Source organism: Dama dama, chromosome 27 (genome assembly GCF_033118175.1).
Source record: "Dama dama isolate Ldn47 chromosome 27, ASM3311817v1, whole genome shotgun sequence".
Classification (NCBI taxonomy): domain Eukaryota; kingdom Metazoa; phylum Chordata; class Mammalia; order Artiodactyla; family Cervidae; genus Dama; species Dama dama.
The window spans coordinates 50,625,052-50,638,425 of NC_083707.1; the positions used below are offsets into that span (position 1 = coordinate 50,625,052).

General features: G+C 41.2%; 1 protein-coding gene across 1 annotated transcript in view; it reads right to left on the reverse strand.

Moving 5' to 3' along the window:
- LOC133047626 (uncharacterized) overlaps window positions 1–13,374 on the reverse strand; it is a 33,660-nt gene that overhangs the window by 822 nt on the left and 19,464 nt on the right. Inside the window, exon 2 of the mRNA XM_061130919.1 lies at window positions 4,695–4,824. Within this exon, the coding sequence (XP_060986902.1) occupies window positions 4,695–4,824 (130 nt within the window). The remainder of the gene's footprint in view (window positions 1–4,694; window positions 4,825–13,374) is intronic.

Sequence of the window (13,374 nt, forward strand, 5' to 3'; positions counted from 1 at the left end):
AATGATTTTATATTATCCCATTCTATAGATATAATATATGTTTTCATACTTTTGAGGCATTTGAGGTTGTTTTGCATTGTTATAAATAATACTGTCATGAATATTCTGAGGCATAAATCTTTGTATCTCTGAGTATTTCCTTAGCATTGATTTCTCTGGAGGTCAAAACATCTAACTTATTTTTCTGGACTCCGGTCAAGAATCTCTCACTTGTTTTCTCGCTCACACTGTGCAGCTGCAGGAGAGAGGCCTGTTTTGCTGCTCCATTGATAGATGATATTGAATATCTTCAATTAATGACCTTTCTAACACTTCTCTTCCCAGACATTTGTCTTATAAAGATTATTTTTGCCTGCTAGTGAAAACAATTTTATTATGTTTTGCAACTAGCTCGTATAATTCAACTGTGATTTCCTTGAATATTCTTATGCCACCTTAAAAATGCAACTCTTACTTAAAAGGTAAAAATCCTTACTGCTTCAAATATGCTCATGATAGATGTACAGTGAAGGTATTTTTGTCTTCACAAAGTTATATATTATGGTGAAATATATTGATCCTGTCTTCACTGATTGATGGATTTTTTTAGGTACTGAATGAGTCAGAGTATTGGTTTTTTGTTTTTTTTTTTTTTACATGGGAAAAATAAAAAGGAAATGCTGATGATGCTCACTCTTTGGCAGGACAAGGATAGAATTTGAGGGGGCTGTGGTGGGATGTGAGGTAGGATTGAGAAATTCTTTTAAACAGTGTTTAAAAACTAAAAAATAAATAGGACATTAACCACACTACGTTTTTAAAGGGGGTGGGATGTGGGATGATAGTGAATACCAGAAGAATGGTTAAGAGTGGAAGAAGGGATCCTTAGCAAGGGGTATGGGAGGAACAGTGACGAGGACTGTCTTATACAAACCAACGGCACTAGTGGCTTCCCCGGTGGCTCAGACGGTAAAGAATCTGCCTGCGATGCTGCAGACCTGGGTTCAATCCCTGAGTCCTCAAGATCCCCTGGAGGAGGGAATGGCTACCCACTCCAGTATTCTTGCCTGGAAAATCCCATGGACAGAGGAGCTTGGTGGGCTACAGTCCATGAGACTGCAAAGAATCGGACACGACTGAGCACCTAACATATGAGGTATTTTGAACTATTTGTGTGTGTGTGTGTGTGTGTGTGTGCGCGCGTGTGCGCATTCATTTAGTTAAAAAATTACATTAAAATACCTACACAACAGACGCAATGCTGCTCCGAATAAGTATGTCAGTCGGGGTTTCCTTATGGGTGCTCCAGGAAGTGAACAGTTCCTTTCAAGACTTTTTAACATTCCAATCCATTCCCCATACTGCAAAGAGGTTTTTTCAAAATGCAAATCTGAACCTAGTACCCAGATCTGAATGACCTTGCCCTACCCCACTTTCCAAGCTAATCTTATTCCACTCATTTTTGCAGCCCCAGCCATGTGGGCCTTTCAGCCCTTTGTCAGAGGTTTCTGTTGTTGCCCAGTCTTGGCACAGACTGCTCCCGGGCCTGGACTCTGCTCCCTGGGCCTGGAATGCTTCCTCCTCTCCCCAGGTTAACCCTTCCTGAGCCTTCTGCTCACAGATCTGCAGCCACATCCTCCTGGAAGCCTTCCCAGACCTTCCCACTAGGTAGCATGTGACTGCACCCCACATTCCTGTTTCTTGTCACTTCGTATTCTCATTTTGTTACTGTGAATATCCAATTGATGTTTCTCTTTCCCTCCAGCACTGTAAGCTTCACAAGAGCAAAACTGTGCCTGCCCGTGCTTCCCTTTGGGCCCCAGCTCCTAGGTCAGTGCTTGGAATATATTAGGCACTCAATAAAGAGTGGTGATTGGCTCCATTTTTCTTGCCTTCCTGTTATTCTATACCGTGCTCTCCTAGGGATTTTTCCTGATTAATATTAAAAACAAAAAAGCAAAAATCCTCTAAACTTAATCTCTAAACTAAAAACCAGGAGGAAGAGAATGGTTGCCTATAACCTTCTTGATGGTGGTTTAGTCGCTAAGTCACATCCAACTCTTGCGACCCCATGGACTGTAGCCCACCAGGCCCTTCTGTCCATGGGATTCTCTAGGCAAGAATACTGGAGTGGGTTGCCATTTTCTTCTTCAGGGGATCTTCCCAACTCTGGGATCAAGCCTATGTCTCTAAATGAGGCAAATTTTTGTAAGTACTAATTTTAAAGCTTTAGCTTGGTGTCCTAAGGAATGCAGGTAGATACCTAGAATCGGAAAGGGCTGGAAAAAGGAGTTTCTCTAAGAAAGTGGGATGTTGGCTTTCACTATGCCTAAGTGTTATAGCCATGTGTTCCAGGAAACAAACTCACTCAGAAGGACAATGCACTCAGAAGGACAATGCAGATAGTGGAGTGCATTTTATTACACCGGCGGGCCCAAGGCAGAGTCTCCTCTTAGCCAAGGACCCCAACCAGTTTTTGTGAAAACCTTATATACCCTAAGTGTACGTGCCCAAACCCACCTCCCCAAATTCCCTGAAACTAGTCTGAACAAAGGAAAAGAAAGATACGATCAAAGTTAACCTGTCATTCATATGCCTTAAGCCTAGGTAGTTAACAGTGGACAATTATCAATAGGCCTGTGGTCATACCCCAATAAGCATAATAGAATGCATGGTTCTATTCGATTACACAGATGATTATGGTTTTCTTTTAGGCAGAGAGTTTAGGTACAAGCCCTGGGGCTCTTCCTTTCTGGGGCCTGGTTTTCCAATTGGTATGTCATTTCCATAGATACTGGGCATAGAGCTCAAAGTCCACTGTCTGGCCCAAGATGAAGTCCTGCTTTCAAGATGGAGCCTGTTCTGTCTGTTTCCTCCTTCATAAGAAAGTCAGGAAAAGGTATAAAGAAGGAGAAGAGAAGGCCAAGCAAGCCCGTGCAGGAGTCTGGAGCCCCGTGCAGGGTAGGGAAATGGTGGGAAAGCCTTAAGAACACAGATGTCTGATGTTCAATCTTATGGTGGCTGTGTGGATTGAAACTAAGCCCCTCTATTTCCCTCAAATTTTCTTTGAAGTCTGCTGGGCACATAGGATTTCGGGATCTCGCCTCAACCCTTGACACCACCAAACCGGAAGAGGTTCTGAACTCCATCACTGGGTTGACCTGGGTGGAAAATGGACAGCAGGAGTGAAAGAATGAGACAGTCCCAAACTAATATGGTTCAGAGGTATGGGGTCAGGTGACCACAAGGACCTAAGTCTCCCAGGAATTTTCAGGAGTCTGTAAGGAGGGCACTGACTCTATGTCACCCACCAAATGGGGAGGTAATAAGGACAGAGTAACTCTAGGTGGCATCTGGACACAGATATTTATGTGCCCTTGACATATTTTTAAAGATTAAAAAGCTGTCATATTCAGGATAAGGAGGTTGAAGGGAGTGCCTAAGTTTATCCAAAGTAGCAAATATTTCCACTCCAAAATAAAGCTAGCTGAGAAACACTGTCATTCTGATGTCAGCATGCTAATTATACTCAGCAGACATGGCAGGTACAAAGATTAAATTCGCCCATGAAAAAAATAAAAGGGGAAAGGCAAAGGATCAAGTTTCCCTGCTATATAAACCCCCCTGTCACTGACAAAACCCGGCAGGCAGACTCAGGTAGCGCTAAGCCACAGTGAGCTCAGTGTCACGAAATGGAACCGCAGCTGTTTTGTCTACCGCATTGTTGTGGCGTCCAGATCTTAGGCTTGTCTGAATGACTCCATATCTCCATCAAATATCCCGGACTGGAGCTGACCTTGTATACGTACCCATGTCTGGGGCAGCAAGACATGCTGCCCAAATGCTGTTCCTGACTGGCTTACAAAGGGGCTTGTGTGGAACACATCTTCATACCACTAGGAGACACTAGAACGTGATTGATTTCCTCCCTCACATGGCTACACCGAGAGGCAGTATGCTGCTGCTGCTAAGTCACTTCAGTCGTGTCCGACTCTGTGCGACCCCACAGACGGCAGCCCACCAGGCTCCCCCATCCCTGGGATTCTCCAGGCAAGAACACTGGAGTCAGTTGCCATTTCCTTCTCCAATGCATGAAGGTGAAAAGTGAAAGTGAAGTCGCTCAGTCATGTCTGACTCTTATCGACCCCATGGACTGCAACCCACCAGGCTCCTCCGTCCATGGGATTTTCCAGGCAAGAGTACTGGAGTGGGGTGCCATTGCCTTCTCTGGAGAGGCAGTATAGCCTACTGCAGTAATCTTCAAATGAGCGTATTTGTGCCCCTGAATAGCTGCAAAGACTTTTCTAAGGATATAGACGCATGCATTCATATGAAATGTTTCCTAAAATCAATCTCCCTGAGAACTAACATAGGCAAAGTGTCTTATTGGTTCCGTCATACAATGCTCCAGGATACCAAAGAAGGGGATAATTGAAATACTGGTATTGGGGTGAAAACATGGATGATTAGGTAATAAATTCTTTTCAAGTTGGGTAGTTTCCAATATGTTACTTTGACAAAATTGAAGGATGATCTAACCAAGTTCATATCAAGGAGTAGTTACTGTGTCCAATAATAGATTTTAATTGCTTTCTTGAGATATAATTCACATTCAATGGGTTTTCATACAATCCAATTTCACATACAATTCAATGGGTTTTCACACATTCATGGAGTCAGGCAACTATCACCACTATCAATTTTAGATAACTTACATTATCCCCAAAAGAAACTATGGTGACTTCCCTGGTGGTCCAGTGGTTAAGACTCCAAGCTCCGAATGCAGGGGGCATGGGTTCCATCCCTGGTTGGAGAACTAAGATCCTGAATGCCATGTGTGCTCTGCTGGCCAAAAAAGGAAAAAAGAAACTCTGTACCCATTGGCAGTCACTCTCACTTTCATCCCACACCCCAGAGTCTTAAGCTGCTTTCTACCTACTAATGTACTTTCTGTCTCTATGAAAGAAAGAGAAAGTAAGATTGTTAGTTGCTCAGTCGTGTCCAAATCTCTGTGATCCCATGGACGATAGCCTGCCAAGCTCCTCTGCCCATGGAGTTCTCCAGGCAAGAACACTGGAGTGGATGGTCATCCCCTTCTCCAGGGAATCTTCCTGACCCAGGGATTGAACCGGGGTCTCCCACATTGCAGGTAGATTCTTTACTGTCTGAGCCACGAGGGAATTTGTCTATTCTGTACTTTTCATACAAATTGAATCATATAGTATGTGGTCCTTTGTGACTGGCTTTTTTCACTTAATGTTCTCAAGATGTTTCCATGTTGTAACTTAGATCACTAGTTCGTCCTTTTTATGGCCAAATAATATGTTATTGTATGGACATACCAAATTTTATTTATCCATCAGTCAATCCAATAATAGATTATAAAAGTATTTGTTTACAATATGCCTATAAAAGAATGCAAAAGGAGACATTGCTACAGATCTTTTAATAAGTCAAAAGAAGATAATATAAATAACTTTAATTTTAAATAAAATTACTAAAACAACTTACTTAAAAAACACAATTTTCTATGACTGATTGACTGACACAAGAAAAAGATATAGGACTATTCATGTTTTCTATTTATTAAGGAAATTGAATTTGTAATTAAACCCTCCTTACAAAAACAAACAAAACTCCAGGCCCAGATTGTTTCACTAGTGAATCAGTCTAAACAATTAAAGAAGAAATATACCTTTCTTCCACAGACACTTCCAGAAAATAGAAACAGAAGGAACACTTCCCAGCTCATTTTATAGGATCAGGATAACCTTGATGCCAAAACTTAAGGACAGGAAAATCACAGGCTAACTTCTCTCACAAAAACCCCAAAGAAAATAATTAGCTTGTTGAATCCAGTGACATGGAAAAAGAATAAAACATTTTGACAAAGGGAGTTTTGTTTAGCATTTGAAAATCAATGTTATTCACCACGTTAACAAAATCAATGGGAAAAAGTGGTAAAATAATCAACATAGGTACAAAATTTTCTTTGGTAAAATTTTATTACTCATGTGTTAATATAGTAAGGACACTTGGTATATTAACAGGAGGGGACTTCTCTGGTGGTCCAGAGCTTAAAAATCCATGTGCCAATGCAAGGGCCACGGGTTTGATTCCCGCTCTAGGAAGATTCCATCTGCCTCAGGGCAACTAAGCCAGAGTGCCACATTTAGTGAGCCCATGAGCTGCAACTCCCGAGCCTGCTTGCCTGGGGCCTATGCTCTGCAACGAAAGAAGCCTCCAGAATCTGGAGAGTAGCCCCCTCTCCCCACAACTAGAGAAAGCCTGAGTGCAGCAGCAAAGACCCTGTGCAGCCAAAAACAAACACATACTTTTAAAAAAAGAAAATCAATTTTATTTCTATGTTTCAGCAATAAATAGATCAAAATTTTTTTACGTGACACCATTTACAGGAACATTGAAACCATCAAAAAGCTAGGAATAAATCTAATGAGAGGTGTGTGAAACTCCTCCATTGAAAACTATAAAACATTGATATTTATTAAAGAAGACTCAAATACACAGAATGGCATACCATCTTAATGAATGTGGAAGATTCAATTTTGGAAATATATCATTTATTCCTAAATTTAACTGTCATAATCCCAGTCAAAAGCTCACAGCATTTTATGTGGATATATATATATGATGGGATTGATAAGTGATTTCTGAAGTCTATATGGACACACAGAGGACCGAAAATAGCCAGAAAAATCTTGAAAGAAGAAAGAAAATTTAAGACTTAACACTAGCAGATATCAAGACTTACTGTAAAATCACAATCATTAAGACAATGTGATATTGCTTTAAGGAGGACAAATCAACCAAAGGAGTATTAATAGTATAAAGCCCAGCAAAAACACTCCTCACATATACGGTCATTTTACTCATGACAAATATGGAAGTCCTATACAATGGGGAAAGGATTGTCTTCTCAATAAATGGAGAGTCAATCAGATATCCATAATGAAAAATAGTTACCTTTGATGCCTACCTTAAACCACTCTACACAAAAATCAATTACAGATGGATTTTATATATAAGTGTGAAGATAGCATAGAATAGCTCCTTGACCTGGGGAAAACAAAGATTTCTTAAACAGAATACAAGCACTAAAAATAAAGGAAAAGATTATTAAACTGGACCTTAAAATTAGGAACTTCTAATTATAAACAATACTATCAAAAAAGTGAAAAGGCAAGCCACAGAGTGGTAGAATATATTTACTGATACCTATAGCTGATAAAGGATTTGGATCTAGGATTTAATAGAGGTTATATGTTGCTACTTAACAAATTACCCCCAAACATTGTTATTTAGTATCTCACAGTTTGGTAGGTCAGGAATCTGAGCATAGCTTAGCTACCTGCTCCTGATTCTAGATCTCTCATGGGGTTGTAGTCAAGCTGTCAGTTAGAGTTTCGGGTTCATCTAAAGACAGCTGATGGGGTCCATAGTTTCTACACAAGGAAGCTTGTCAGCAGACCTTTGTCCCCTGCCTCGGGGGCCTCTCCACGGGCTGCCTCATGACGGAGCAGCTGGTTCCCTAGAGGGCAAGCAACCTAAGAGAAAGTAAGCACTCAAGACAGAAGCCGTGGTCTTTTTTACAATTCAACCTTGAAGATGATATCCTATTACTTCTTCCATGTTCTATTCATTAGAAGTAAATCAGTTAAGTCCACACTCAAGGGAAAGACATTACACAGGGCATAAATACCAGGAGGCAGGGGTCATTGTGGGGGGCCATCTTAGAGGCTGCCTATGACAACAATACATTATGAAACTCTTTAAAGTCTTGTCTTAGAGGTTATATGGATATGTTTCTGGTGTGAAAATAATTGAGCTATTCAGTTTTTTTTTGAATTGGGCATTGTGTGACTTGGGCATTTTTCTGTATGTAGGTTATACATTAATGAAAAGTTGACCTAAGAACATTTTTTGAGTTATATGTCAGCTATCTCCAATAAAGGTGGTAAAAAAAAGAGAACATTTTTTTTTTTTAACTCAGGCAGAATTCTAAAGACTCTTACTCTCTGGCTATTCAGTCCAGCACTGATCTTAGGCTTAAATGGATTTTGCAAATAGAATTAAAGTCCCAAGTCAGTGGATTGTAAAATATATATAAAAACTTTTTGTTACAGAAAAATATGATAAAGTGATCAATACAAGTATGAAAAAAGGAAAGAATACTATCAATAAAGGGAAATAGAATGGAAAACAAATGAGGGAGAAAAAGAAGAGTGAAATATTTCACAGGGAGGACCACTGGTATAGTAGATTGGAACACAAACTCTGAAATTAGACTGTCGTGTGGTCTTGGATAAATTATTTCATCTCTCTTTGGCCCTAGTTTCTTCATCTGCGAATCTGAAATAGTAATAGGAGTATCATGAATAAATTGTTATTAAGATGAAATGATTTCACATAGATATACAATTAGAACTGAAAGTGTTAATATACAAGTTATCATTGTGAAACCTCCAATCTGAGCCCGGGGTGTTCCTTTATCATTCACTTCAGCTTTAATTCCCAAGGAGTTTGAAAATTGCCCTCCGAGTGCTTCACCAGCCCAGAGGGTGGAAAGGGAGTGTCAACAACCCCCTAGTTTGGGAAGGCTGGGGCCAGGTCTCCTTGCTTTGGACCTGTTTAGGCCACAAGCTGTATGTGCTAATGAGTACCTGAAAAGTGACTAGTCCAAAATGACTAGTCCATTTTGTCTGAAAATATTCCCTGGATTTCAGACAAAATGAGAAAAAGAATGTAAAATATTTCAATCATTTTGATTATGTGTTGAAATGATATTTTGGGCATATTAGGTTAAATATAAATAACATTATTAAAGTTAATTTCACCTGTCTCTTTTGACTGTTTTATATGTGTAGGGGCTTCCCTCATAGCTCAATCAGTAAAGAATCTGCCTGCACAGCAGGAGACCACCTGCAGCACAGATCTGGGTCTGGAAGTTCCCCTGGAGAAGGAAATGGCAACCCACTCCAGTATGCTTGCCTGCGAAATTCCATGGACAGAGGAGCCTGGTGGGCCAAAGTCCATGGGGTTGCAAAGAGTCAGACAAGACTTAGCAACTAAGCCACAGCCACAATCAGCAATTTAAAATGACATGTGTCGCTCATTGCATTTCAACTGGATAGAGTTTCTTCACAGTCTGCCACAAGGTCAGCAGTCAGAGTGATCCTTTAGAAAGATAATTCAGGTCACATTACTACTCTGCTTAAAAATTCCCAATAATATCGTATCTCACTTAAGAGTAAATGTCAAAATCTCAACCAAGGTCGACTAGGTCCTTAGTGACCAGCTTTACCCATTGCCACCTCCAATCACTCTGGTCTCGGGTGGGACCCAGGTTTTGCTGAACCTGAAGCTTCCACCACAGGTGAACAGGAGGGAAGGTCAAGAGGGACGTGGGTCCTCAATAAGGAAAAGAATACAAACTACAAATATAAAACTAAGTACAGAGGAGCTAAGATGGCGGAGGAATAGGACGGGGAGACCACTTTCTCCCCTACAAATTCATCGAAAGAACATTTGAACGCTGCACAAACTCCACAAAACAACTTCTGATCGCTTAGCAGAGGACTTCAGGCACCCAGAAAAGCAGCCTATTGTCTTCGAAAGGAGGTAGGACAAAATATAAAAGATAAAAAGAGAGACAAAAGAGCTAGGGATGGAGACCTGTCCCGGGAAGGGAGTTGTAATAGAGGAAGTTTCCAAAACTAGGTATAGAGTTGAGAGCTAATTTATAGTGAGAGAATAAATCTCAACAGTAAGTCCCTCTCCTTTGATATTCCTTTAGGCAATTTATCAGACACACATACACGGAAATGCTTCCAGATTGCAGCCTGTCTCACCACCCCACCTAAAATTCTACGCAACTCCACAATCCCCCGCAGGAGCGGAGGTCCAGGCAAGCGTTATTGGCCTCATGGTAAATCCCACTTGTCACATCCTCCACTCTCTCTGCCTCCTCCCATCAAGCGTGTGTCCACCTTAGGACTCCTCCACTCGCTGTTTCCTGAGCCTGAAACATTCCATCACCAACTGCCCTCGGAGCTTGCCCTCTCATTTCCGTCAGGTCTCTGCTCAGACGTCATCTCATCCGAGCAGCCTGGCCCCACGCTGTTCTCCTCACTTCCTCTTCTCTTCACCCTGCTTTGTCTCCAAAATACTATCACCAGCTGATGTAGTATGTGTTTGCATGTTTATTTGTTACCAGTCTCCCTCCTTTAGAAAGGAAAATCCAGGAAAACAGGAACTTTGTCAGTTTCTGTTGGGCATACGGAGCACTTGAGAAGAGCGCCTGGCCCTTGATAGACACTCAAAAAATTTTGTTGAAGGAATGAACATATATAAATTGAATGACAGGGAAGCCCTATCATTTTTCAATATGAAATCATTTCTTCAAGAAAATAATTGACTCTGCACTCCTAATCCATATCCTTAATCATCACTGGTGGTGGTGGTGGTTTAGTCATTAAGTCGTGTCTGCCTCTTGTGAACCCATGGATTGTACCCTGCCAAGCTCCTCTGTCCATGGGATTTCCCAAGCAAGAATACTGGAGTGGGTCGCCATTTCCTTCTCCAGGGGATCTTCCAGACCCAGGAATGGAAGCCGGGTCTCCTGCATTGCAGGCAGATTCTTTATTGTCTGAGCCTCCAGGAAAGCCCCTCAATCATCATTCCTTAGGACCTACTAGATGGCTTTTGTTTTTTTGGCTACCTGGCATGCTTCCTACTCACATCATCCTACTGCCAGTGCTACACTCAGCTTCTGCTTGGTAGCCTACTCCCCAGCATCCAAGGATAAGCACACGTTTTAGGTCTGGCCAATGGGAGTGCTCCAGAATGATTGGTCAGGGATGAGTCTGTGACCTGAGCTTAGCCAACCGGAGTCTTCCCCAAGATTGCTCTTACTGGAGCTGAGGGAGAGGAAGTAAAGAAGCCCCAGACTGTTGTGTCTCTTAGTTCTGCTAGAAGGCTGTGAAGTAAGGGCCCTGGACGCTATATTCTCTTCCCAGGCAGAGAAGAGATGAATTGAAAGGAAGTAAGCTCCAGCAGCAGGGATTCCTGGGTGATCCCCTACTTCCTGCAGCTCTCACTTTCCTCTGTCTTCAATCCACAAGCTCCCCCAGCATCCTTCCAACACATTTCTTTCTGCTTTAACAAATGCCATCTGGGCTCTGTCACTCACAGTTAAACCTCCTCAGTAACAGTGTATCAGGCACTGGGCTGTTGGCTGAGGATGCAACCACGACTTGGACACTATACTTGTCCTCAAGAGGCTTACAGCCTCCAGGGAGAGACAAGGAGGGAAAATAACTTGCAAAGAAGTACAAACATCATGGGATTGGGACTGGCCAGAATTCAAGGCTTGGATACATCTTTCATGACATTGGTCAGATCCTTAAGTTCTTATGATGATTTTATGTTCAAAGCAATCTGGGTATCTAAGATAATAAAGCCCATGATCAAATCAATAAATTCCACCCGAGCTTCTACTATATGCAAGCTCAGCATTAAGTGCTGCAATACAGGCTTATAAAGCACTCTAAGAGGGTTAGGAAGGTGCACTTGCAAAAACAATAAAGAATGGTAGAGGAGGTTTAGGAAAAAGGGGATATATGTATACCTATGACTGATTCATGTTGATGTATGGCAGAAACCAGCACAATATTGTAAAGTAATTATCCTCCAATTAAAAATAAATTGGTTTAAAAAAGAATATATAGTAAATATGAAGTGAAGTCATAGGATGTTTTATTCCTTCCTATCTGTGTCTTTGTAAAAGACCAGTTTAGCATGGTGGCTAAGAGTATAATCTTTAGAATCCTCGCTCTGTCTCTAGCATGCAACCCTGGGCAAAGACACTTTGTTTCTGTGAGATTCAGTGTCCTCCTCTGCAAATTGGATAATATAACAGTATCTATCTCATAGGTTCTTGGGAAGATTAAATAGGTTAATATGAGTAAAACACTAAGAATAATACCTGGCATATACAAAGTCCTCAAAAAATGTTAGCAAACAATAACATATGTAAACTATATAGATTATAAACTCCTGAAAAGCAGAAGCCCTGGCATTCTTTGTGCTCAGCTAACATGTAGAGCCCACTCAAGATTCTTCCACTGCTTTGGCTCAGCGATATTAATTGATTAGCAGCAGATGCAGGCATTGTCTTGCTTGTTGGTTTCTCCATCTGCTTGAAATTTATTACTAAATAAAGACAGTTGTGGGGTGGAGGAGATTTTAGACATCTCTGGTCCAAATCCACTGGGCTTTTGTTTTGTTCGAAAGCTGTAATCTAGACAGAATTTAGAAGCATCTGCTAAAGACTGTTTTTAGGCATATTTTGCAGAAATTTGTAGCAACTTCTTACATTGTTATGTGCATCCACACTTGGAATCTTCAACGATTTACATATGGTAATATCCTAACTGATGTTCCAAATTTGATGCTACTCTATGTATGAGCCTGCATGTTGTTCCTAACTCTTTATAAGCTATGGATGTTAAATCAAGTTGATTTATGAGAAGCTATACACTTTTTCACTCTTAGAATAGTCACAATTCTACACTCCCAGGTTTGAATATAGATGTCCAGGAGTAGGGTCCCAAGATTAAACTTTACTTTTGTTTGGTGCATAATAATATCTAATATCCGTATTATCCTTGTTTAATGGCTACAGTCACTCCGTGAGGTAGGCAATAGAGGAGTATCATTTTATAGATGAAGAAATTCGAACCAAGAGGTGTTAACTGACCTGCCTAAGTTTGTTACTTAGCAATTCACTTTTTCACTCTTAGAAGTAGAATAGTCACAATTCTACAATCCCAGGTTTACTAAGTGGTAACAGTGGCCGAGCCAAGACTGTGCTGTTTTCTAACCACCAGCCAATGCCCTTTTCCATGCTGCTGGCAGAGGGAAAAATTAGGAATTCTTCCACCAAGTTTTACAGCCAACTGTACAAAGGACCTGACAGTACTTGCCAAGAGTGGTCTGTCCTTCAGTAAATCCTGGGCCTCCTCTGGTTAGCCCCAACAGGTCCCAGCCCCTTGACAACCAGGACTTATCCCAGGCAAATGTTGCAGATAACAGTTTTTGTTGGTTTGTTTGTTTTGAAAGATTTATTTTTTAATGTGGACCATTTTTAAAGTCTTTACTGAATTTGTTACAATAATGCTTCTATTTCACATTTTGGTTTTTTTAGCCATGAAGCACATGGGATCCTAGCTCCCTGAAAGTGAAAGTGAAAGTCGCTCGGTTGTGTCTGACTCTCTGCTACCCCATGGACTATACAGTCCATGGAATTCTCCAGGCCAGAATCCTGGAGAGGGTAGCTGTTCCCTTCTTTAGGGGATCTTCCCAACCCAGGGATTG